The following is a 26,088-nucleotide window of genomic DNA, read 5'->3' as shown; positions in this document are numbered from 1 at the left end:
GTGATACTCAGCACTTTCCCGCCACGTGAGTTGTAACTCCTTTCACAGAAAACGGTACAACAAATGTTATCTGTGACAAAACATGTTCTGAAAAAACCTACTCAGGTTCCGACAGCTAGCCACTGTTAAGCATGATGACAAGGGGGAAACAGTATTGTAGAGGTCCTTCCAAATAAAATCTCTAGCCATGTGCAAACAGAATACTGTAAGGCTGAACTAGTGTAATACTGCTATTCTCTTTTAAGCACCTCTACAGACATTTTACCAGGCTCATCAGCATCGTATGTCTTTTCCTGCCACCACTGTGCTTCTTTCTCATTTAATATATGTGCTATTAAATTTTGCAAGAGCCCTTTTCATTCTTGAGAAAACTGAACACACTTCATTGAGTGCAAATAGCTGAAAGTTCTATTGGCTACAGAAAGGAAAACTGTCTGGCTCAGAGACTGAGAGCCAGGGAAACATTAATTACTTAATTTTGCCATTATCTCTCAGGCAAAAGTTTATATGCAAACACAACACCACTAACTCCCTAAGGAGTCATATACACACACACTTGCTTGTTTGCAGCAGGGCTGTAAGAGCAAACTAAGGAACCGAATGGATTAGACTTGTGCTCACAACCTCCGTCTTGCAATACTAGCACAAAATCCACCAGCCACTTTTCTCCCCAGAATCAAGCCAGAATAAAGTCCATTCCCACTTCTGGGACTTTGATGCTCCTTGGGGTGTTGCAAATCCTAAGCCAGTTCTGAATAACATGAGAAACTGCAGCGCTTCAGGAACAGTCTTCAGTGCCAGGACAGTGGCCAACAACCACCTCCCAGCTCTCCAGGAACCATCATCATCAGACACCGAAGTGCTGGACAAAGTTTAAAAGCCTACTGCAAAGCTTTTTCTGCCCTTTTCAGTTGAAGACTCATAAAAAAGTTTCAGTGGACATGTGGACCCCATCACACACAGATTGTAGTACAGATAGAAATTAATTTATACTCCAGAATCATTTGTCATGGAGTCCTGTGGAAAAAGAGCCAGGAGAAAGGTCGTCAAAATGCAGATTGAAAGCTGTTGGTCTGACCCAGTGGACAGGATGCAACGGATGCTGTCCTTTTTCATGTCAGGATTAACTGACCTTGTAAATTGGCCAAAACCGGCACAACAAATGCTCTGTAACTTCTCTGCCATGTTTCAAACTCTGCACGTGAAACTGCCTGTATGCCAGCTCCCAGCCAGGCTAAAGGGAAGAAAAGAAGGGAAAGAATGTCAGCTTTCATTTGAAAATATCATATTTCCAGACTATCAAATTTCAGAGTTTTGTTCCAGAAATCTACTAATCCTTGCCTGCCTCTCATCACTCTCTTTAGATATGGGTTCAGAATCTTCAGCATACTAATTTTATTTCTCCTTTGCTTCTCCCCTTTGTATCTCCCCCCAAGCACCAATTTATCATCTCCATTTTCACTGTTTCTCCAAAAGTTTCATTCCAGATCTTTGCTGATACATTTTTACAATCCATGATGATGATGATGATGATGCCCAATCCCAGCAGCTGGGATGAATGAGCATAATACAAATGCCTCTCTGAACAGCTTTCAATTTTTTTTTTCTAATAGAGATTTTATTCCTAAATATTTTCCAATGGAGACATATAGCCTGTTAGGGTGTAAATACACACATGGAACAGCTACAAGTCCACTGACACCATGCAAGGGAGAAAGGGAATATCCAAGAGAGAACTCGTTACCCTTACATACAACTTCTCAGGAGATGAGGTGATTAGCTCAGTTCACTTTTTTTTTAATTGCTGCACTTTAGGTGTTAGACAGTTATGCTACACCATCCATAGGGAATGCAGACATAGGTTTTTCTAAATGTGCTTAGCATGTCAACATTTTAAGCATTGGCTTGTGATTGTTACCACTAAGGCTTGGTGAGAGAGGGGCCTCGGTATTAACTATTGAAAGCAGGGGGCCTAGTAATTGCTATTGAAAGCAGATCTGCAGGGTATTTGTATTCTTTGTCATGAAAGATGTTTACTGTATTCAGCATTTCGCTGATCACCCTATAGTGTCTTTTTTTCTTTTACATTCAAAATTCATTAAACAAAGTTTTTTTTTTTAACAAAAAATGTCAGCACCGCTTCACATCAGTCTAGCTGACAGTGCGTTTGACTAGCACTTTCAGCCCATAGAGCTTTTTTTCTTTTTCTAAACCAAAATGACAGTTAAATAAGAATGTTTTTAAAGAAGGTACACTGTAGCAGTTTATGCTATCCTTTTTCTTCACTGGACTCAGTTATGAAAATAAGTCCTATTATGAAAAGTGCATTTCTAGAGACCACTAAAGCACTCCTTCAGAGCTGCGCTCCCCAACTATTGCACTCTTCCAACAAAAATGCACTCTAAAAGAAATAGTAAGGCTGTGACTGATTACAAAAGCAAGCACAAATAAAGTCCAAATCTTTGAGGATAGTAAAATATATTTAATTAAACTTCTCCGTGCTGCAAAATGGGCAATTTCCTCTCTAGTATTACCTCATTGTACATCAGCTTGGGAAAGGGTGTAGCTGGGAATATTTATGAACAATGTGCCTTTTGCTGTGCCAGAAGGGAAAATAAGTGGAAGACTTTTCCCTCAGGCCTTCCTTGGTATTTAACTGTGGGGTGGGGATTTGGGGGGGTCATCTTTCTATTTCACTAAGCAAATAAAATACTGAAAGAAGATGATGGGAAGAGGAGAGCCATCCAAACCAGAACAAATAGAGAAGACAGTAATGAGAATACATTTCAGCGTGCATTAGAAAACCTATTTTGCAATGCTATTTCACTGTTTCCCCCTTTTCATCTCTCCAGATCCAAGTGTCGTTAAGAAATCCTATTTCTTCAATGTTCACTTTTACGTTAATGCCTTCTGCTTGGATTTACAATTTCACTTCCATTTTTACTATAAAATTATTACTTTATACTCTACACTGCTTATTATACAGAAATGATAGTTATTGCCTGTTTCATCTAAAAATGGGAAAAGAGAGCATCAATAATCTGAGATACAAACTGGGACAGGAGTTAAGCAGTGTACTACAAGCAAACTAATCCCTATGAAGTTTGCTAAACACACACAGTGATACTGCTGACAGATCCCATGTGAAAGCACGCGTCCTTGCCACATGTAAGATCAGACATAGATTATTAAGATCTTATTGACATAGTTTCACTCTGGTTATAAATTCAGTGCTTATATTTTCGCAACACACCAGCAATCTCCTGTCAAAGCCCAGAGTAAGAAAAAGGACACTCCTAAAGGGTGAAAAAGACAAGAAAATTGGTAAAAATGAGCGATTTCGGAATAGGAAGGAACATGATCACAAAATGATCAAGCACTGTTTCCTAGTGTAAGTGTCCTACTGTAAAAAGGAAAGGGAGATAAGTTGTGGAACTGAGAGAACAGTGGAAAAGGACAAGAGGGTCAGTTAAAGTGAAGAAAATAACCCAACAAAATGCAGACGAGAAGGTTGGAATATGATTCCTGAGCTCTCTGAAAGGTTTGGACCATGCAGATGGAAAAATATGATACTGTAGTAGTACACTCAGTAAGGTGAACCAGCAAGCATTCAGCTTTCTGTGGAGTGGCTGCAGAAAAGTGCTCTCTGTGTCTGAGGAGTTAATGAGAAATTGGGTCTGAGCCATAGCTTTGCGAGTGGCTGCTCCCAAAGCCCTCTCGTATTTCAAATTGGTTCTTTACTTCCATGATATTTACCAGGTTTGATGAGTTTAAGATAATGGGCTTTTTGCCAAGCAGAGCACAACTTCACACCCCACAGCCACAGTCTGTGGCTCACAGGAGCCTCTTGGCAAGAGTGACCCCATGCAACTGGTGACAGCAGGGAAGCCCCAGAGCTGGAGCTGCAGCATACTTACAAGTGGGGTGAAAAGTCTCATCCACACAGAAATGGGAACGAGCAACTAGCTCCCATCTATTTTATTCTTGTGTTTGCTGGGGTGACAATGGGGACAGAGCAACGATGATCCAGCCATCATATCAATTACATTCATATCAAAGACTACTCATTAGAGGGGTATGACAGAGAGCGATGGGACTCCTTCAGTACAAGGACATTCCTAGAAAAGGAGCTGACCTGTCCACACACAAGAAGACCCTCTGGCGCTGCAGGAGCACTGCCTAAAGCTACCCCAATAACTTCACTAATAAGCAACATGACAGCATCTCTCCCAACCCTCCTCCTTGCAGCAACCCTGCCTCCAGAGGAACTTCTCTTCCTAACTTGCTCATCATGCGCTGATCGAGCAGGGACCGGAGGCAGGAGAGAGAAGGGCGAAGGGGGCTGAGGGGAGGGGGACCGGAGCGGGGCCGGCCCCGGGGACACCCCGCCCCGCCGGGGCGGGACGAGCCGCCAGCCCCGCTCCGAGGCGTGTAAAAGCGGGGCGGCGGGGCCGGGGAGCAGCGAGCGACCAGCCGGGGCTGCGCTACGGAGCAGGTGAGCGGGGCCGGGCGGGCACCGGGGACCCCCGACCGGCACCGGCACCGGCACCGGGAGCGGGGCGGGCGGCAGAGCCTCACCTCACCTCGCTGTTCCGCAGGTTGCACCAGTTGCCAAGATCGCTGCACAAACGAGCAAAACGTCGTCCGAAATGGCAGCCGAGGTGAGGGTGAACTTTGCTTCTCCGGCGGGGGTGGTCTCAGGGTGGTCTGGCAGACGCGAGCTCAACTGCGTGATAACCCCAGCACTGCAACCTGCCGTGCTCGTTCGGGTGCTTCTCTACTTGATGTGTTTTCCCGGGTTTTAAATGGAGAAGGGGACAGCAAACGTCTTTGCAATAGTTCTGACACCTCACCTCTGATTCTGGTGGTGAAAACCCACAGCAGCGAAGATACACTTAGATGCCTCTTCCCCATCCAAGCACTTCGCTCCCAGCACTGGCCTCTCACGCCCCATCCCCTCCGCCACTGGCCCCAGCGGACTGGTTTCCCAGCCAGGAGCTGCAAAACTTTGCTTTTTCAACTCCCATTTCCCCTCTGCTTCAGAAAGAGATCTCCAGCACCCCGTAACTGCACCCTGACCTCCGCAGGCTCCCTCCTGCTCTCCTCTCAGGCACGCTGGTTCACACAGTTGCTGAGGAAAGGGTTGCTCGGGTCACCGGCCCCGGGGCCCCGGGCCCCGGCCCCGGCCCCGGCCCCGGTCCCGGCAGCCGCCCGCTGTCCATGGTAGCTCGGCGGGCGGCCCGGCAGCCCGGCGCCGCGCACCTTCAGGGACCTTCTGGAGGGTAGTTTGGGACTGTGGGTTTTTTTCTTTCCTTTTCATTTTAACCGAACATTTGTAATACTGGAAGGTACCCAGACCTCCCTTTCTGCAGTCCGCTCCTTAACCAGTTTTATGCTAATTTTATGCCAAAGCTTGCAAGAACATCATGGACTCTGGAGATGCTTCAAACGGTAACTTCAAACACCTCATAATGTGGCTTGTGCTGGCCCACAGCTCTTTGTCAACCGAGTATTTTCCTATAGTCTACCTAAAAGAGTGGGAGTTTTTTAATTATTATTTCAAGTAACAGTAGATACTAGCTTTCACTATATCCCTGACTCCCTTACTTTTTTTCCCTGTCAGGAGACTATCAAAGGGTCAGTGATCAGCAGCTGCCTTAAAAGAGAGATCCACGCTGGTCTTGCACCATATGCCCTGATATTCATTTTCATGGACAGGACATACTCCCTCCAGAATGCTGCAGGAGTAAAGTATCTTGGAGGATTCCTGAGCCACACCTGACACCTCAAGGGCTAAATGCTAGTGACAGTGACATGTTTTCCACCTCTACAACTACTTGCCAAAGGTCTTAAAGTCCAGAGCTTTTCTGGTCAATGGTACAGAAAAAACCACTCCTGAATATGTCCTCAGTTCTACTTGGATAAAGAGTGGGATGGACATTAACTGATTTTTAGGGGATATATCGGTAAGTCTTTTGAACATGCCTCTTAACTTCATTACTTGCAGGGGGATAAAATGTTGGGAGGAAGGTTTGTTGGAAGTACAGATCCAGTCATGGAGATGCTCAGCTCTTCCATTACCTGTGATCAAAGACTATCTGAGGTTGATGTCCAGGGGAGCATGGCATATGCCAAAGCCTTGGAGAAGGCTGGAATCCTATCTAAAACTGAGCTGGAGAAGATCCTGAGTGGCCTGGAAAAGGTATTTATTTCCTTTACATCTGTCATGTGTGCTGGAATGAATGGCTGCTTTTCTGACAGCATCTGTAGTAGCCTCCCTGAGTTGCTGTTCTAAAAAGCATCTTTAAATGTCCTCATGTCCTATTCCTTAGAGCTAGGCATGTGCTGAAGTGCTTTCCTGAAAGAGATTGCTGTCCTACATCATAGACATAACAAGCCCATGTGTATTGCACTCGGTACTGCTGGAGACATTCTGGGCAGGGGATCGATGCTCAAACTGCACCCTGCTAAAGGCATTAAAGCCCAACAGTAGGATGTGAACCAGTGACAGCCTGAAGCCCTGGTGCGCACACTGTCAATGCTCATTATGGCAGCCCCGGTGCCTCGGTGAGGTGTGCTGAGTGTGACCTGCCCGCCCATCCTCTTCAGACTGAACATTCACCAGGAACTGTTTCAGTATGAATTAGGCATATTCTTTTTCTGCTGGCACTTGGGATCGTTTTGAGGCTGGCTGCCCGAGTTAGTAGAAGGCAATGCATAGCATTGTATAGGGGTGAAGAGAAGTCAGCAGCTAAGCGCTTTTTTAAAATATCCATTGTTGTTGCTCACCCGCCATGGACAATGGTGACTCTATACAATGTGTGTATAGGAAAATCTTTGTGGACAATGCTAAAGCAATCACTGACATTTCAGCTCACTTTGTCGTTGCAATGCTTAAATCCTCCTATAGCCATAATGCAGCAGGATCATCATGGGTAGAGGTGAATCCCACCAAGTGCAGTATAGAATATCAGGATATAGCAAGCAGCCAGCCTTGGCTTGAAAGAACAGGAATGTCAGAGCTTGTGTGAGACTTAACACTTTGATTTCATTGGGAGGGCAGAAGCTGGTATTTGCTGGGGACGCTTACAGCCCCCACGCGCAGCAGGGTAACCGTAGTGGCTGACTGGTGTTTCTGCTGATGTTTGTAGATCTCTGAGGAATGGTCTAAGGGAGTCTTTGTGGTGACCCAAAGCGATGAGGATATCCACACTGCCAACGAACGCAGACTAAAGGTTTGGGTGCTCTAACCTCTTGTTCCCATTCCTCTGTAGCTAGATCTGCCTGATGTTAAGTGCATGCTCCTCTGTCCCACTGTGAAATTTCTCTGGACCTTGTGGCACTGAAACCCCAGGTGCACAATCAAGTGTTTCCGAAACCCCTTTTGTGGAAGGGGCACTGTACAAGCATAGAACCCAAACTTGCCCTTCCCCAGAAGAGATCCCATGGCTACTCACAGGATCCTAGCGCTGAGTCCCTTCCAGGCAGGGAGGAGGTCTGCTCATGTGGAGTCGCCTTCATAGAATACAGAGATGCTGATAGAAATCCTCCTTTTGTCCTCAGGAGCTGATTGGAGACATAGCTGGAAAGCTGCACACTGGAAGAAGCAGGAATGATCAGGTACGTACAGAACTGGTTGTTTTTCCTCCTTCTGTACTCCTCTCCAACCTCACTTCAGGAGACCGTGGACCAGAAAGGCCTTTGGCTGTCCTCCTGGAGAGCAAGATATAGTGACATTACCACATCAAAATTACTAAATGATGAGAGGAAGATGCAACTTTCCATCTCACAGAACAAGGAGGGGTTTACTTTGCAGTAAAACTGGCCAGTCACTAAGTATGTCACATTCTGCTTTGTCTGTCTGTGGCCAATCTCATACAGGTTGTGACTGACTTGAAGCTGTTCATGAAGAATTCCCTCTCTGTCATCTCCACTCACCTCCTGCAGCTCATTAAGACCCTGGTGGAACGTGCTGCCATGTAAGTCCTTTTCCATATCCATGGCCTTGGCCTTGCTGGGGCTGGAGACTTCTTGGCTTGCTCTTTGACAGACACCGATCAGGGCAGCAGCAGAGTCTCCTGCGGAAGAAGTTACAGACGGGCGGTGTGCGGTAGCACAGGGAAAGACAACAGATCCCCTTTCTCCACAGTTCATGTCACAGTGACCTTCCTCTTCCCCCAGTCTACCCTAGCAAAGAAATTGCGGTGGGAGGTCCACACAAGACTTCAGAAGGCACCAAAGCCATCTGAAGGAGTGGGGAACTTGAACACGTTTCAAGTTGCTACGTATGAGAAAAGCTCAGCTGTGTTAACTCCCTGTATAACTGTCCTCCTCACACACCACACTCCCAAATGGTGGTGGACTGGGGAATCTTTGCCTGCTGCAGAGGGATTACTGTACCAGGCAATCTTCCAGGGAAGCCTAGGGCAGACGCACCACACTGGAAGATCGGGAGGTCTAAACCCAGTGTGCTTAGGTTGAAAGGTGAAAGGCAGAGAAAGAGATAGACCCAACTTCAGTACAACACAGGCTAAAGATGTTCTCTTTGCAACCTTGCCAGGAAAGCCTGGAGTGTACCTGCCACTGCCCTCTATCCTGACAGCAGCTGCTCACCTCTTTCTCTCCTTTCACATGCAGAGAAATTGATGTTATCTTGCCTGGCTACACCCACCTGCAGAAAGCTCAGCCCATCAGATGGAGCCAGTTCTTGCTCAGGTAACCAGCCACCTTTCACACTTGGCTGAAGGAAGCCTTCTCCACCCTTGGGGCCCTGCTCAGCTGGAGCCTAGAAGTGCATTATGCTCTGAGGGGGCAGCCAGGGGTGATGAGAAACCAGAGGTAACCCTGCAAACTGGAACAGGAACTCCCCGTGTTCCTGTGTGGCTCTGACCAACTGGGCACCCGAAAGCACTGTGTGGGCAGTGGAGGCCGTCTGCCTGTATGCTCCATCCTTTGCTAATGGGGTAACACAGAGAATCTTGTATGGCTGCTAGCTCTTCCACTTCAAAGGGCCTTAGTGCCTAGGCTCCCTTTCAAGCCTCTTCTGATCGAGAGGGGATCCCAGGCTCCAGGCTTGGCAGCATACTGCTTGGGAAGGAACGTGATGTTTTGTGACTTCACATGCTTCATCTCTCACGTCCTTTCCTAGCCATGCTGTTGCTCTGACCCGTGATTCTGAGCGCCTGGGAGAGATAAAGAAGAGGATCAATGTCTTGCCTTTGGGAAGGTAAGGTCTACTGTTTGTGTAATCACTGGGCCTCGCTTTGCTCTGCAAAGTCTTCAGAGGTGCCTTCCCTGCTTCCTAGAGGTCAGTTTTGGTTGAAGGGTGCAGGATATCATGTGTGACTTCTGTTTCTTTCTCCCCTGGCAGCGGTGCTCTGGCTGGCAACCCACTGGAAATTGATAGAGAGCTTCTGCGTAGTGGTAAATGTCTCCCTATAATTGAATGGCACAAGTCTACTTGTAATATCTAGGAGGGAGGGAAGCATTGATATAGTGGTCCCACTGGCACCGTAATGCACTGTCCTGAGCCAAAGCCTTTCTTTCATAAGGCTTTTCACTGCAATGAGACAGGCAATGCCTGTGAAGTTGGAGCAGGAAGAGCCACCTCTGCTGCACACTGACTGCCTGGGGCTAATAATAAAGACACCAGTCAGTATAACACTTAAGCATGTTTGTGTTCCTGGGACTACACAAGGGCTCACAGTCACCTGCATGCTTGGGTAGCCTGATGCATTCAAGCTCCAAACATGCCAAGCCTGACCTCCTCTGTCCATCACCTTCCTTACAGAGCTGGACTTTGCTTCCATCAGCCTGAACAGCATGGATGCCGTTAGCGAGAGAGACTTTGTGGGTAAGCACAACCCAATCACATCTTCCCACCGCTATTTTAGAAACAGGCTTCTGAGACCTTCCCAGTTAAGCTCCTTTAACAAGGGGACTGAAATCCCTCACTAGGAAGTAACTCCAAAGCTCCAGTCAGGGCTCCCTGGGTTGTCAAGCAAACAAGCACCTTTTTCACCCTGATTTCACACTGATTTCCTGCCTTCTCTGCAGTGGAATTCCTCTCTGTTGCCACCCTGCTGATGATCCACCTTAGCAAGATGGCTGAAGATCTCATCATCTACAGTACCAGCGAGTTTGGCTTTCTAACCCTCTCTGATACCTACTGGTAGGTCTCTGGCCTCTGGGGAGTAATTCTTCTCAGCTATCCTGACCTGAGAGACTGAGACAGTGGTTGGGGTCTCCCTGCTGCACAAGGCTGCCACAGCATTAAATGGCTGGCAGAAAGGCAGCCATAGGGTGAATATTCCGCAGTAATGATCACTTATTTCTGATTCTGGTAACTCAACCAAGGCTGCATTCAGCACACACTCCTCCCCAGCAACTGCTGGCACAGAGAACTTCCTCCTCTGCTGGGATTGCCTGCCAAAGCCCTTCCTTCACTGGCTGGGTTTGCAATCCTAACACATTTCCTGTCTCTCAGGGCAGCACAACCACAGCCCTCCCACCCTCTCTGAGGTCACAGCAACACTTAGGCTGGCCTGCTGATACCACCTCTGGAGGGCTTGGGGGCAAGCCTCCTTTTTGCTTCCTCTTTGAGAGGTGGGACCGCATGGTAGCTCCAGACAAGACTGCAAACCCAAAGGCTTTGCTGTGGGAAACATGAGAAACTCGGTTAGTGCACTGCTTTCCTACACCCTAGAAAAGTGTCCAGGGAAGGGGACCTACGTGGTGGTTTTGGAGGGCTGGGCCAGTGTGCCACATGACCTGTCTTAGCCTGTGTCTGTAGGGACTGGGGTCTTGCTCACCATTACACTGCACACACCTTTCCTTCAGCACTGGCAGCAGCATGATGCCTCAGAAGAAGAACCCCGACAGTCTGGAACTGATCCGCAGCAAAGCTGGACGAGTGTTTGGACGGGTGAGCCTGCTAAAGAAAGAAGCGGGATGGGGAAACTGCTCAAACCAGGGCTGAAGAATCTTCCTTCTTCTTGCCTCTGTGTGAAGAACTGTGCCCAGTCTAGGCTCTTAACCTCTGCTGGGGGCAATGCGCTTCTCTTCTTACAACTCACTGCCTCACCTGTTTCTCTCTGCAGTTGGCTGCTATTCTCATGGTTCTCAAAGGACTTCCAAGCACCTACAACAAGGATCTGCAGGTAAAACAGATGTTAGTTTTCGCACCATCTCTCTGAGCAGACACGGCCGTCTTCTGCTCCTGAGCAGTCTTGCCACTCCATTTCCCTGCACAGACCCTGCTTGTGTGCAGGATGCTGAGAAAGGGGCTGAGGCACGGCACGCTGCAGTTGACAGCCTGGCCCCTAGCACAAGCCCCTGGGATGACAGGCCTGCTCTGCTGGCTAGGCTGCTCAGGCTCTTGGGTTTTTGGGCTGCCTCAGGTTGACTTACAGCAATTTCCACCCCTGTTCTAATGCAGGAAGACAAGGAGGCCGTCTTTGATGTTGTGGATACCTTGAATGCTGTGCTCCAGGTTGCCACTGGAGTGATTTCTACCCTCCAGGTAAGGCTTCAGCCTCTCACTACTGAACATGGTTGGGGCACGCATTCTGGGAGTAACACAGGTAAAAGAGCTCTAGACTGGTCCTAAGATGAAGGCTCCTCAATGCCTCACCCATACTGCTCATTATGGCCCCCACTGTCAGCTGCTCAGGGGGTCAGAGGGTCCTTTTAGAGCCAGGTCCCTTCCAGATGAAGTCCCCTCACCGTGACCACTAACATGTTCCCATGGAGGAGCTGATAATAATGTCACCCTCTGACTCTCCTGCAGATCAACAAGGAGAACATGGAGAAGGCACTGAGCCCTGAGATCCTGTCATCTGACCTGGCTCTCTACTTGGTTCATAAAGGAGTAAGTATCAGAGGTAGACTTGGAGGTGCGATTTCTTTGGATGCAGAATACTGCTCAGTGAGGGCCTGAGATGAGGCCTTCTGTTCTGTCCCCAGGTGATGATCAGTCTGGGTCAACAAACACGAAAGCTGGAAACCCATTCTTTACATGTATCCCAAGTAGTGGAACTGCTGCCGGGTGGACTTGATAGTAATTTACAGGTGGAATTTTACCTCCTAACGCCTCCCCTCTTCACACCCCAGAAAACCCGGATTCAGATTCCATTGCCCTAAGTGAAATCAAGCCAATCAAAAAAGACAGCACATCCAATATTTCCTTTGAAAAACACCCCAGTTGCCTGGTCACTGACTGCGGCCTCTGCTTCTCACTGCAGATGCCATTCAGACAAGCCCACACTGCCTCTGGGAAGGCCGTCCACCTCGCTGAGTCTAAAGGCATCACCATCAATAATCTCAGCCTGGATGACCTGAAGAGCATCAGGTTTGTATCGCTATTATTTTGCCATGACTCCCCTCATCAGGCACATATTAGCCTCCCTGCATATGGGCCTCCTCATAGTGCTCTTCCCCAAAATGCCTGGGCAAGACATCACCCCAAAGTCCTCCTGGCCTGAATATCAATGCTGCTACTGCTGGGCCTGAAAATACCAAAGGGGGACAACATCAGTACCTTTCAGCTCCAGTGGGGCATGGGCAGCAGCTCTTGGGAGGGACTGGGAGAAACTCATGCCCTCACCTGGAGGCAGCAGCCCTCCGAGGAGTTTGGCTCCAAACTTCCCCATTCTCTCCTTGGAGCTGACTCTTTGGTCTGCCACAAGCAGCCACTGTCAGGCACGAGAAGTGCAGAAGCAGGGCTGCAGGAGGTCTTTCCCCTTGGAAAAAGGCTCCGTCTCCACTCCCTCGCCCTCTCTGCAGGCAGTAAAGCCAGCCAACAGCAGCCAGCGCTCTCCACTGACCCCTCTTCTCTTTGCCTCCCCAGCCCGCTGTTCGGCAGTGACGTCTCCCAGGTCTTCAACGTTGTCAACAGCGTGGAGCAGTACACAGCCATGGGTGGTACTGCCAAGAGCAGCGTGACTGCCCAGATCGAGCAGCTGAGGGAGCTGCTGAAGAAGCTGAAGGAACAAGCTTAGAGTGTGGGGAGATATCCCGTGGATGCAGCGTTGTGCCTATCACACTAATCTGAAGTTAATAAACACTGTGGTGTATGTAGTTCACTGAAACTCCAGTCTTGCACCTTTCTTCTTGGGGCAAGATTGAGATCGGCTTCCTTAGCCCTCATGAGGCTTGGGGAAATGTTCACTGGTGTGAAAGAAGAGGGGCTCTCCCCTCCCTGGCAGTGGAGCTGTGTTATGGGGTGTTCAAGCTCTGGGGGGACTGGTAGGTAGAGAGCAGCAAGAGTGTCTGTCTACAGCAAGAGACCTGAAAATGTGTCTCTTGGAGGGGAGGGTGATGGACTAGGGAAAGTGATTGTCCCTTTGTACTTGGCACTGGTGAGGCCGCACCTCAAATACTGTGTTCAGTTTTGGGCCCCTCACTACAAGAAAGACACTGAGTTTCTGGAGCACATCCAAAGAAGAACAATGAAGCTTGTGAAGGGACTAGAGCACAAGTCTTAGGAGGAGAGGCTGAGGGAACTGGGGTTGTTAAGTCTAGAGAAAAGGAGGCTGAGGGGAGACCTTATTGCTCCCTACAACTACCTGAAAGGAGGTTGTAGTGATGTGGGGGTCGGTCTCTTTTCCCCTAGTAACAAGTGATAGGGCAAGAGGAAATGGCCTCAAGTTGCACCAGGGAAGGTTTAGATTGGATATTAGGAAAAATTTCTTCACTGAAACGGTTGTCAAGCATTGGAACAGGCTGCCCAGAGAAGCGGTTGAGTCACCATCCCTGGAGGTATTTGAAAGATGTGTAGACGTGGCGCTTAGGGACATGGTTTATTGATGGACTTGGCAGTGTTAGGTTTACAGTTGGACTCGATGATCTTGAGGGTCTTTTCCAATCTAAATTATTCTATGATTCTACGCAGCACAAGGCTGAATCCAGCAGTGCCAGAGCAGGCTACACAACGTGCTGAGGGAGGCTTGTGGGTGTGTGCAAAGTGCACCTGGTACTGCATCTGCAACACATGCCATACCTCCAGCTATCACTGCTCTCCTCATAGCAGTATGCTTGCCTGCCTGCCTGTCTTCTGGCAGGGACATTAAGTGGCCAGAAGAAGTCTCTTCACCACCTGGCACTGAAACTTGCATAGTCTTAGGCAGGACTTGGTCAGCAAGTCAACCCACAGGTCATCCCAGCCCATCACAAAACCACCTTTGGCTCTGGTTTACACTGAGACAAAGGGTTGCATGGTCCCAGGTCATGCTCTTTCCTCTGTGTGACCCAGGCCAAGCTAGCTGGGGCAGAATGCTTGAAAAAGAGACTGGCATGGCTGTCTGCCTCTTACAAATCTTACACTATCTTCCTTCTGTCCTTACAAAAATATAATCAGAACAAAGACCAGGAAAAGTGTTACTTGGGGAATGAGAATGCAGCAACCTTGTGTCTTTCACAGGGTGAAAATATTTGATTAAATAAACACTTGAAACATTATTCCCTACTATTGTTCTGCAGTGATTTCTGGATGGAATATGCTGCTGCTTGATTCAAAAGGTAGAGAAAAAACAGTTGTCTAACTGGCACCCACAGCACAGTAGTGCTAGTTTTGTCATGGACAATTTCTTTTCTGTCACAGCATTTTAAAGCTGGCATTTTGCTCAGCACCCTGCTCTCCATGCTGATGCAGCAACACGTTATTGACTCAGTACTGCAAAACTCTGTAACACTCATAGGTAATGGCAGTAATGCAAGCATTGCCTCACTATGTTTAGGTTAACAGCTGCAGCACAGACAGTACAAAGTGCCATGAGCTAACTCTCCTGCCATTAACAAAGTACCCCAGGAGACACAAAGTGCTTTCATCCTACCTTTGTGGCATTTGTGCTTTAAACATGTGGAAGAAGAACCAGCAACAGAAAACTTCCCTTTCTTCCACACTTCCCCCCACCCTCAGTCTCCCCTTATTCTGGCCCTAAACCTGATCTATTCTCCTGGCATTTAAAGAACAGCACATTTCAATCACCACTCCATAAACCTTCTTTGTGTTTGCTCTGTTACTTCCTGCTGTGTTTCTGTTTTGGCACTTGTGTCTCACTCTCCAGGTAGGTTAGCTGTGGCCAAAAATCACTTATGCACTTAGCTGATAGGGGAAAGGAACAAGAAAGGGAGATGTGACACCAACATCCAACACCTACAGAGTCAGAAGAAGGGATATCTCCTCATCGCCACCTCACAGTTCTTTTTCATCCCATAAGCTTTCTTGATCTGTACCACTCCCCTCTTGTTTCCCTGTCTGTATCTTCTAGCTCCTGCTCAGTACCTTCAGAGGCCTCATCTGAATAGATTTTCTCTCGCTCCCAGAAGCAAACATCTGGCATTGTTCCTTGTGGCTAGTGCTGAGTGACACAGGGCCCTGCCAAACTGAAAGGAAAAGGGAAGTCTTAGCAGATTATCACATCTTGGTCTCCTACTTAAATGAGTAGTTCATAATCACTGGTACTTCCCACCCATCCACCCTTTTCTTAAAATGGTGAAATAATTTAGTTTGGGAGGGATCTGTGGAGGTCTCTGAAGCTCCACAGACACTACAGGAGTGTGTGGTCCACAGTATCTTCAGACTTGCACCATCAACCTACTATGACTCATTGTGATTTGGGTTTTTAAAGCCCTGTCCCTTACCACAGGAAGATCTTTATAGACAGAAGAATCAGTGGCTTGGACACTACTCTGGTCTTGGTCTTAAATCCCTGCTCCATTACAGACCACAGGAAGGGATTTAAGCCCAGAATTCATGTAGGCTGATCATGAACTACTGAAACTCTCAGTGGATGGCTATGTACCTCTGATCCAACACCCAAGCACATAACAAACCTACAAAAGGGCTCTTGAAACATTACAATGTGTAGCGAATTCTTCTCTGGGTCTCCCCAAGGAAAAGATCTCTAACCTGCTTTTACACTCTGGAAAAATCCTGCTGAATATTTTGACTCCTAAACAAATTGCTATGCCTGGTCTTTTTGTCCCCTAGCTCTCTATTGAAGAAGCTGAGCTAATAACATTTCTCTGCCACCACAAGAGGGTTGTGAGAACAGATGCATTGCATGACTGCAACGTCCCCTGCAGACACCATGGATAAATTTGAGACAGAAATATCCAAACGTGTCCATCTAGACTGGTCTCCTCTTTGCCCGGGCAACACAAACCAACTTCATTGTGATTCTTCAACAATTTCTATTCCTCAGGGAGGATTACAGGGAGATGTATGTACAGGTAAGTGGAAAAAATTACAAAGAGGCCTGGAACTAATGGAACAGAAACTGGAGCTTTCACTGGTATATTTAACCACGTAACTGTTTAAATACAGGTAATATTTAGAAATCAAAGCTGTCATGTCACACATACATAGGGTTAATGACATGAAAACACAAATAGCAAAGTAGATACAGGGCAACTCTGAAAGTGCCACAGAGACCCCATCTTCCATTTTCTAGCCTTGTGGGTCACAACTGGTCTCTGAGGGACACCAATCTTTGAATGGGTTGTGCATGTTCCACATAGCCAATCTTGAGCCCATATCACCAACACCACAACATAAAGCATCTCCCGGTATAGGATTCACTCTGGATGTAAATCTAGTGCTTACTATTTTTCCAGATCCTCAGCAACCTCCTGTCAAAGACCAGGATAAGGACAAAGACATTCATAAGAGATGAACATGACAAGAGAAGCATTAAAAATGAGGGACTTCAGAAGAGCAAGGAACCTGGCAACAAAATGGTTCAAAGAGGTTTTCTCAGTGTAGGCGGCATGATGCTCTGTGCATCCGCAAGCCTGGAAGTCTGGAAGGGAACAGGGACATCACCCCAGAAAAAAAAAGATCATATGGGGAAATGTTTGAGAAGCAGTGAATTAATAGTTGGCTATAAATCCAGATACAGAGTTTGACCCTTGTTCTGGACTGAAACTGAAGGCAGCACACTGGAAACCCAGCTGCAAAAGGTACTTGCTCATGCAGGCTGGGTAGCCAGTGGCTGCCTGATGCTAGCCATGTCATTCTGCCTGTGTTCTCTCTGCTACAGAAAGCAGCACGCCCTAATCATGCAACCCCATTGTGCTCTAGACTTCATCTTCAACTCAGAAAGGGGATGAATAGTAGGACAAAGAAGAACATAGGAAAGACAGCTGGACTAGGTCCTTTCCTACCTGAATTATCCTACGGTCCTGTTACAATAGGGCTGGTTAAAGGGCAGAAAAACCCAAAAGGGGACAAGAAAACTGGGATGCACCTCCTGCACTCCCTCAAAGGCCTCCGACAGTGCGCAGAGAAAGAAACATGCCGTAGTAGCACACTCCCTTAGGGAAAGCAGAAACACCCCCGTGCTGCGGGGTGGTCCGAGGGGAGGGGGACCGGAGCGGGGCCGGCCCCGGGGACACCCCGCCCCGCCGGGGCGGGACGAGCCGCCAGCCCCGCTCCGAGGCGTGTAAAAGCGGGGCGGCGGGGCCGGGGAGCAGCGAGCGACCAGCCGGGGCTGCGCTACGGAGCAGGTGAGCGGGGCCGGGCGGGCACCGGGGACCCCCGACCGGCACCGGGAGCGGGGCGGGCGGCAGAGCCTCACCTCACCTCGCTGTTCCGCAGGTTGCACCAGTTGCCAAGATCGCTGCACAAACGAGCAAAACGTCGTCCGAAATGGCAGCCGAGGTGAGGGTGAACTTTGCTTCTCCGGCGGGGGTGGTCTCAGGGTGGTCTGGCAGACGCGAGCTCAACTGCGTGATAACCCCAGCACTGCAACCTGCCGTGCTCGTTCGGGTGCTTCTCTACTTGATGTGTTTTCCCGGGTTTTAAATGGAGAAGGGGACAGCAAACGTCTTTGCAATAGTTCTGACACCTCACCTCTGATTCTGGTGGTGAAAACCCACAGCAGCGAAGATACACTTAGATGCCTCTTCCCCATCCAAGCACTTCGCTCCCAGCACTGGCCTCTCACGCCCCATCCCCTCCGCCACTGGCCCCAGCGGACTGGTTTCCCAGCCAGGAGCTGCAAAACTTTGCTTTTTCAACTCCCATTTCCCCTCTGCTTCAGAAAGAGATCTCCAGCACCCCGTAACTGCACCCTGACCTCCGCAGGCTCCCTCCTGCTCTCCTCTCAGGCACGCTGGTTCACACAGTTGCTGAGGAAAGGGTTGCTCGGGTCACCGGCCCCGGGGCCCCGGGCCCCGGCCCCGGCCCCGGCCCCGGTCCCGGCAGCCGCCCGCTGTCCATGGTAGCTCGGCGGGCGGCCCGGCAGCCCGGCGCCGCGCACCTTCAGGGACCTTCTGGAGGGTAGTTTGGGACTGTGGGTTTTTTTCTTTCCTTTTCATTTTAACCGAACATTTGTAATACTGGAAGGTACCCAGACCTCCCTTTCTGCAGTCCGCTCCTTAACCAGTTTTATGCTAATTTTATGCCAAAGCTTGCAAGAACATCATGGACTCTGGAGATGCTTCAAACGGTAACTTCAAACACCTCATAATGTGGCTTGTGCTGGCCCACAGCTCTTTGTCAACCGAGTATTTTCCTATAGTCTACCTAAAAGAGTGGGAGTTTTTTAATTATTATTTCAAGTAACAGTAGATACTAGCTTTCACTATATCCCTGACTCCCTTACTTTTTTTCCCTGTCAGGAGACTATCAAAGGGTCAGTGATCAGCAGCTGCCTTAAAAGAGAGATCCACGCTGGTCTTGCACCATATGCCCTGATATTCATTTTCATGGACAGGACATACTCCCTCCAGAATGCTGCAGGAGTAAAGTATCTTGGAGGATTCCTGAGCCACACCTGACACCTCAAGGGCTAAATGCTAGTGACAGTGACATGTTTTCCACCTCTACAACTACTTGCCAAAGGTCTTAAAGTCCAGAGCTTTTCTGGTCAATGGTACAGAAAAAACCACTCCTGAATATGTCCTCAGTTCTACTTGGATAAAGAGTGGGATGGACATTAACTGATTTTTAGGGGATATATCGGTAAGTCTTTTGAACATGCCTCTTAACTTCATTACTTGCAGGGGGATAAAATGTTGGGAGGAAGGTTTGTTGGAAGTACAGATCCAGTCATGGAGATGCTCAGCTCTTCCATTACCTGTGATCAAAGACTATCTGAGGTTGATGTCCAGGGGAGCATGGCATATGCCAAAGCCTTGGAGAAGGCTGGAATCCTATCTAAAACTGAGCTGGAGAAGATCCTGAGTGGCCTGGAAAAGGTATTTATTTCCTTTACATCTGTCATGTGTGCTGGAATGAATGGCTGCTTTTCTGACAGCATCTGTAGTAGCCTCCCTGAGTTGCTGTTCTAAAAAGCATCTTTAAATGTCCTCATGTCCTATTCCTTAGAGCTAGGCATGTGCTGAAGTGCTTTCCTGAAAGAGATTGCTGTCCTACATCATAGACATAACAAGCCCATGTGTATTGCACTCGGTACTGCTGGAGACATTCTGGGCAGGGGATCGATGCTCAAACTGCACCCTGCTAAAGGCATTAAAGCCCAACAGTAGGATGTGAACCAGTGACAGCCTGAAGCCCTGGTGCGCACACTGTCAATGCTCATTATGGCAGCCCCGGTGCCTCGGTGAGGTGTGCTGAGTGTGACCTGCCCGCCCATCCTCTTCAGACTGAACATTCACCAGGAACTGTTTCAGTATGAATTAGGCATATTCTTTTTCTGCTGGCACTTGGGATCGTTTTGAGGCTGGCTGCCCGAGTTAGTAGAAGGCAATGCATAGCATTGTATAGGGGTGAAGAGAAGTCAGCAGCTAAGCGCTTTTTTAAAATATCCATTGTTGTTGCTCACCCGCCATGGACAATGGTGACTCTATACAATGTGTGTATAGGAAAATCTTTGTGGACAATGCTAAAGCAATCACTGACATTTCAGCTCACTTTGTCGTTGCAATGCTTAAATCCTCCTATAGCCATAATGCAGCAGGATCATCATGGGTAGAGGTGAATCCCACCAAGTGCAGTATAGAATATCAGGATATAGCAAGCAGCCAGCCTTGGCTTGAAAGAACAGGAATGTCAGAGCTTGTGTGAGACTTAACACTTTGATTTCATTGGGAGGGCAGAAGCTGGTATTTGCTGGGGACGCTTACAGCCCCCACGCGCAGCAGGGTAACCGTAGTGGCTGACTGGTGTTTCTGCTGATGTTTGTAGATCTCTGAGGAATGGTCTAAGGGAGTCTTTGTGGTGACCCAAAGCGATGAGGATATCCACACTGCCAACGAACGCAGACTAAAGGTTTGGGTGCTCTAACCTCTTGTTCCCATTCCTCTGTAGCTAGATCTGCCTGATGTTAAGTGCATGCTCCTCTGTCCCACTGTGAAATTTCTCTGGACCTTGTGGCACTGAAACCCCAGGTGCACAATCAAGTGTTTCCGAAACCCCTTTTGTGGAAGGGGCACTGTACAAGCATAGAACCCAAACTTGCCCTTCCCCAGAAGAGATCCCATGGCTACTCACAGGATCCTAGCGCTGAGTCCCTTCCAGGCAGGGAGGAGGTCTGCTCATGTGGAGTCGCCTTCATAGAATACAGAGATGCTGATAGAAATCCTCCTTTTGTCCTCAGGAGCTGATTGGAGACATAGCTGGAAAGCTGCACACTGGAAGAAGCAGGAATGATCAGGTACGTACAGAACTGGTTGTTTTTCCTCCTTCTGTACTCCTCTCCAACCTCACTTCAGGAGACCGTGGACCAGAAAGGCCTTTGGCTGTCCTCCTGGAGAGCAAGATATAGTGACATTACCACATCAAAATTACTAAATGATGAGAGGAAGATGCAACTTTCCATCTCACAGAACAAGGAGGGGTTTACTTTGCAGTAAAACTGGCCAGTCACTAAGTATGTCACATTCTGCTTTGTCTGTCTGTGGCCAATCTCATACAGGTTGTGACTGACTTGAAGCTGTTCATGAAGAATTCCCTCTCTGTCATCTCCACTCACCTCCTGCAGCTCATTAAGACCCTGGTGGAACGTGCTGCCATGTAAGTCCTTTTCCATATCCATGGCCTTGGCCTTGCTGGGGCTGGAGACTTCTTGGCTTGCTCTTTGACAGACACCGATCAGGGCAGCAGCAGAGTCTCCTGCGGAAGAAGTTACAGACGGGCGGTGTGCGGTAGCACAGGGAAAGACAACAGATCCCCTTTCTCCACAGTTCATGTCACAGTGACCTTCCTCTTCCCCCAGTCTACCCTAGCAAAGAAATTGCGGTGGGAGGTCCACACAAGACTTCAGAAGGCACCAAAGCCATCTGAAGGAGTGGGGAACTTGAACACGTTTCAAGTTGCTACGTATGAGAAAAGCTCAGCTGTGTTAACTCCCTGTATAACTGTCCTCCTCACACACCACACTCCCAAATGGTGGTGGACTGGGGAATCTTTGCCTGCTGCAGAGGGATTACTGTACCAGGCAATCTTCCAGGGAAGCCTAGGGCAGACGCACCACACTGGAAGATCGGGAGGTCTAAACCCAGTGTGCTTAGGTTGAAAGGTGAAAGGCAGAGAAAGAGATAGACCCAACTTCAGTACAACACAGGCTAAAGATGTTCTCTTTGCAACCTTGCCAGGAAAGCCTGGAGTGTACCTGCCACTGCCCTCTATCCTGACAGCAGCTGCTCACCTCTTTCTCTCCTTTCACATGCAGAGAAATTGATGTTATCTTGCCTGGCTACACCCACCTGCAGAAAGCTCAGCCCATCAGATGGAGCCAGTTCTTGCTCAGGTAACCAGCCACCTTTCACACTTGGCTGAAGGAAGCCTTCTCCACCCTTGGGGCCCTGCTCAGCTGGAGCCTAGAAGTGCATTATGCTCTGAGGGGGCAGCCAGGGGTGATGAGAAACCAGAGGTAACCCTGCAAACTGGAACAGGAACTCCCCGTGTTCCTGTGTGGCTCTGACCAACTGGGCACCCGAAAGCACTGTGTGGGCAGTGGAGGCCGTCTGCCTGTATGCTCCATCCTTTGCTAATGGGGTAACACAGAGAATCTTGTATGGCTGCTAGCTCTTCCACTTCAAAGGGCCTTAGTGCCTAGGCTCCCTTTCAAGCCTCTTCTGATCGAGAGGGGATCCCAGGCTCCAGGCTTGGCAGCATACTGCTTGGGAAGGAACGTGATGTTTTGTGACTTCACATGCTTCATCTCTCACGTCCTTTCCTAGCCATGCTGTTGCTCTGACCCGTGATTCTGAGCGCCTGGGAGAGATAAAGAAGAGGATCAATGTCTTGCCTTTGGGAAGGTAAGGTCTACTGTTTGTGTAATCACTGGGCCTCGCTTTGCTCTGCAAAGTCTTCAGAGGTGCCTTCCCTGCTTCCTAGAGGTCAGTTTTGGTTGAAGGGTGCAGGATATCATGTGTGACTTCTGTTTCTTTCTCCCCTGGCAGCGGTGCTCTGGCTGGCAACCCACTGGAAATTGATAGAGAGCTTCTGCGTAGTGGTAAATGTCTCCCTATAATTGAGTGGCACAAGTCTACTTGTAATATCTAGGAGGGAGGGAAGCATTGATATAGTGGTCCCACTGGCACCGTAATGCACTGTCCTGAGCCAAAGCCTTTCTTTCATAAGGCTTTTCACTGCAACGAGACAGGCAATGCCTGTGAAGTTGAAGCAGAAAGAGCCACCTCTGCTGCACACTGACTGCCTGGGGCTAATAATAAAGACACCAGTCAGTATAACACTTAAGCATGTTTGTGTTCCTGGGACTACACAAGGGCTCACAGTCACCTGCATGCTTGGGTAGCCTGATGCATTCAAGCTCCAGATATGCCAAGCCTGACCTCCTCTGTCCATCACCTTCCTTACAGAGCTGGACTTTGCTTCCATCAGCCTGAACAGCATGGATGCCGTTAGCGAGAGAGACTTTGTGGGTAAGCACAACCCAATCACATCTTCCCACCACTATTTTAGAAACAGGCTTCTGAGACCTTCCCAGTTAAGCTCCTTTAACAAGGGGACTGAAATCCCTCACTAGGAAGTAACTCCAAAGCTCCAGTCAGGGCTCCCTGGGTTGTCAAGCAAACAAGCACCTTTTTCACCCTGATTTTACACTGATTTCCTGCCTTCTCTGCAGTGGAATTCCTCTCTGTTGCCACCCTGCTGATGATCCACCTTAGCAAGATGGCTGAAGATCTCATCATCTACAGTACCAGCGAGTTTGGCTTTCTAACCCTCTCTGATACCTACTGGTAGGTCTCTGGCCTCTGGGGAGTAATTCTTCTCAGCTATCCTGACCTGAGAGACTGAGACAGTGGTTGGGGTCTCCCTGCTGCACAAGGCTGCCACAGCATTAAATGGCTGGCAGAAAGGCAGCCATAGGGTGAATATTCCGCAGTAATGATCACTTATTTCTGATTCTGGTAACTCAACCAAGGCTGCATTCAGCACACACTCCTCCCCAGCAACTGCTGGCACAGAGAACTTCCTCCTCTGCTGGGATTGCCTGCCAAAGCCCTTCCTTCACTGGCTGGGTTTGCAATCCTAACACATTTCCTGTCTCTCAGGGCAGCACAACCACAGCCCTCCCACCCTCTCTGAGGTCACAGCAACACTTAGGCTGGCCTGCTGATACCACCTCTGGAGGGCTTGGGGGCAAGCCTCCTTTTTGCTTCCTCTTTGAGAGGTGGGACCGCATGGTAGCTCCAGACAAGACTGCAAACCCAAAGGCTTTGCTGTGGGAAACATGAGAAACTCGGTTAGTGCACTGCTTTCCTACACCCTAGAAAAGTGTCCAGGGAAGGGGACCTACGTGGTGGTTTTGGAGGGCTGGGCCAGTGTGCCACATGACCTGTCTTAGCCTGTGTCTGTAGGGACTGGGGTCTTGCTCACCATTACACTGCACACACCTTTCCTTCAGCACTGGCAGCAGCATGATGCCTCAGAAGAAGAACCCCGACAGTCTGGAACTGATCCGCAGCAAAGCTGGACGAGTGTTTGGACGGGTGAGCCTGCTAAAGAAAGAAGCGGGATGGGGAAACTGCTCAAACCAGGGCTGAAGAATCTTCCTTCTTCTTGCCTCTGTGTGAAGAACTGTGCCCAGTCTAGGCTCTTAACCTCTGCTGGGGGCAATGCGCTTCTCTTCTTACAACTCACTGCCTCACCTGTTTCTCTCTGCAGTTGGCTGCTATTCTCATGGTTCTCAAAGGACTTCCAAGCACCTACAACAAGGATCTGCAGGTAAACAGATGTTAGTTTTCGCACCATCTCTCTGAGCAGACACGGCCGTCTTCTGCTCCTGAGCAGTCTTGCCACTCCATTTCCCTGCACAGACCCTGCTTGTGTGCAGGATGCTGAGAAAGGGGCTGAGGCACGGCACGCTGCAGTTGACAGCCTGGCCCCTAGCACAAGCCCCTGGGATGACAGGCCTGCTCTGCTGGCTAGGCTGCTCAGGCTCTTGGGTTTTTGGGCTGCCTCAGGTTGACTTACAGCAATTTCCACCCCTGTTCTAATGCAGGAAGACAAGGAGGCCGTCTTTGATGTCGTGGACACCTTGAATGCTGTGCTCCAGGTTGCCACTGGAGTGATTTCTACCCTCCAGGTAAGGCTTCAGCCTCTCACTACTGAACATGGTTGGGGCACGCATTCTGGGAGTAACACAGGTAAAAGAGCTCTAGACTGGTCCTAAGATGAAGGCTCCTCAATGCCTCACCCATACTGCTCATTATGGCCCCCACTGTCAGCTGCTCAGGGGGTCAGAGGGTCCTTTTAGAGCCAGGTCCCTTCCAGATGAAGTCCCCTCACCGTGACCACTAACATGTTCCCATGGAGGAGCTGATAATAATGTCACCCTCTGACTCTCCTGCAGATCAACAAGGAGAACATGGAGAAGGCACTGAGCCCTGAGATCCTGTCATCTGACCTGGCTCTCTACTTGGTTCATAAAGGAGTAAGTATCAGAGGTAGACTTGGAGGTGCGATTTCTTTGGATGCAGAATACTGCTCAGTGAGGGCCTGAGATGAGGCCTTCTGTTCTGTCCCCAGGTGATGATCAGTCTGGGTCAACAAACACGAAAGCTGGAAACCCATTCTTTACATGTATCCCAAGTAGTGGAACTGCTGCCGGGTGGACTTGATAGTAATTTACAGGTGGAATTTTACCTCCTAACGCCTCCCCTCTTCACACCCCAGAAAACCCGGATTCAGATTCCATTGCCCTAAGTGAAATCAAGCCAATCAAAAAAGACAGCACATCCAATATTTCCTTTGAAAAACACCCCAGTTGCCTGGTCACTGACTGCGGCCTCTGCTTCTCACTGCAGATGCCATTCAGACAAGCCCACACTGCCTCTGGGAAGGCCGTCCACCTCGCTGAGTCTAAAGGCATCACCATCAATAATCTCAGCCTGGATGACCTGAAGAGCATCAGGTTTGTATCGCTATTATTTTGCCATGACTCCCCTCATCAGGCACATATTAGCCTCCCTGCATATGGGCCTCCTCATAGTGCTCTTCCCCAAAATGCCTGGGCAAGACATCACCCCAAAGTCCTCCTGGCCTGAATATCAATGCTGCTACTGCTGGGCCTGAAAATACCAAAGGGGGACAACATCAGTACCTTTCAGCTCCAGTGGGGCATGGGCAGCAGCTCTTGGGAGGGACTGGGAGAAACTCATGCCCTCACCTGGAGGCAGCAGCCCTCCGAGGAGTTTGGCTCCAAACTTCCCCATTCTCTCCTTGGAGCTGACTCTTTGGTCTGCCACAAGCAGCCACTGTCAGGCACGAGAAGTGCAGAAGCAGGGCTGCAGGAGGTCTTTCCCCTTGGAAAAAGGCTCCGTCTCCACTCCCTCGCCCTCTCTGCAGGCAGTAAAGCCAGCCAACAGCAGCCAGCGCTCTCCACTGACCCCTCTTCTCTTTGCCTCCCCAGCCCGCTGTTCGGCAGTGACGTCTCCCAGGTCTTCAACGTTGTCAACAGCGTGGAGCAGTACACAGCCATGGGTGGTACTGCCAAGAGCAGCGTGACTGCCCAGATCGAGCAGCTGAGGGAGCTGCTGAAGAAGCTGAAGGAACAAGCTTAGAGTGTGGGGAGATATCCCGTGGATGCAGCGTTGTGCCTATCACACTAATCTGAAGTTAATAAACACTGTGGTGTATGTAGTTCACTGAAA

The 26,088-nt window shown here is 49.1% G+C and overlaps 2 protein-coding genes and 1 long non-coding RNA gene across 3 annotated transcripts; 2 read left to right on the top strand and 1 right to left on the bottom strand.

Annotated features, from left to right (window-relative positions):
• Positions 1-69: 69 nt before the first annotated feature.
• On the bottom strand, positions 70-24,157 carry LOC115347144. Its single transcript, XR_003925385.2, has 12 exons — positions 24,085-24,157; positions 23,830-23,934; positions 20,940-21,079; positions 20,459-20,598; positions 17,580-17,862; positions 11,084-11,153; positions 10,829-10,933; positions 7,939-8,078; positions 7,458-7,597; positions 4,579-4,861; positions 1,133-1,234; positions 70-1,017 (listed from the first exon to the last, which is right to left on the bottom strand). It is a non-coding gene; the product is annotated as an uncharacterized LOC115347144 (long non-coding RNA).
• LOC115347138 (argininosuccinate lyase) lies at positions 4,388-13,088 on the top strand. Its single transcript, XM_030028167.2, has 17 exons — positions 4,388-4,495; positions 4,599-4,661; positions 6,008-6,202; positions 7,152-7,235; positions 7,564-7,620; positions 7,882-7,979; positions 8,638-8,715; positions 9,149-9,226; positions 9,371-9,423; positions 9,791-9,853; positions 10,057-10,171; positions 10,840-10,924; positions 11,100-11,159; positions 11,438-11,521; positions 11,789-11,869; positions 12,243-12,349; positions 12,848-13,088. The coding sequence occupies exons 2-17, from the start codon at positions 4,650-4,652 to the stop codon at positions 12,996-12,998; spliced, it is 1,401 nt and encodes a 466-aa protein (XP_029884027.1). The 5' UTR covers positions 4,388-4,495; positions 4,599-4,649; the 3' UTR covers positions 12,999-13,088.
• Positions 17,401-26,088, top strand: LOC115347139 (argininosuccinate lyase). Its single transcript, XM_030028168.2, has 17 exons — positions 17,401-17,508; positions 17,600-17,662; positions 19,009-19,203; positions 20,153-20,236; positions 20,565-20,621; positions 20,883-20,980; positions 21,639-21,716; positions 22,150-22,227; positions 22,372-22,424; positions 22,792-22,854; positions 23,058-23,172; positions 23,841-23,925; positions 24,101-24,160; positions 24,438-24,521; positions 24,789-24,869; positions 25,243-25,349; positions 25,848-26,088. Exons 2-17 carry the CDS (start codon positions 17,651-17,653, stop codon positions 25,996-25,998), a joined length of 1,401 nt encoding a protein of 466 aa, XP_029884028.1. The 5' UTR covers positions 17,401-17,508; positions 17,600-17,650; the 3' UTR covers positions 25,999-26,088.

This window comes from Aquila chrysaetos, chromosome 10, assembly GCF_900496995.4.
Source record: "Aquila chrysaetos chrysaetos chromosome 10, bAquChr1.4, whole genome shotgun sequence".
NCBI lineage: Eukaryota > Metazoa > Chordata > Aves > Accipitriformes > Accipitridae > Aquila > Aquila chrysaetos.
This window is presented reverse-complemented; position numbering and strand designations above follow the sequence as displayed.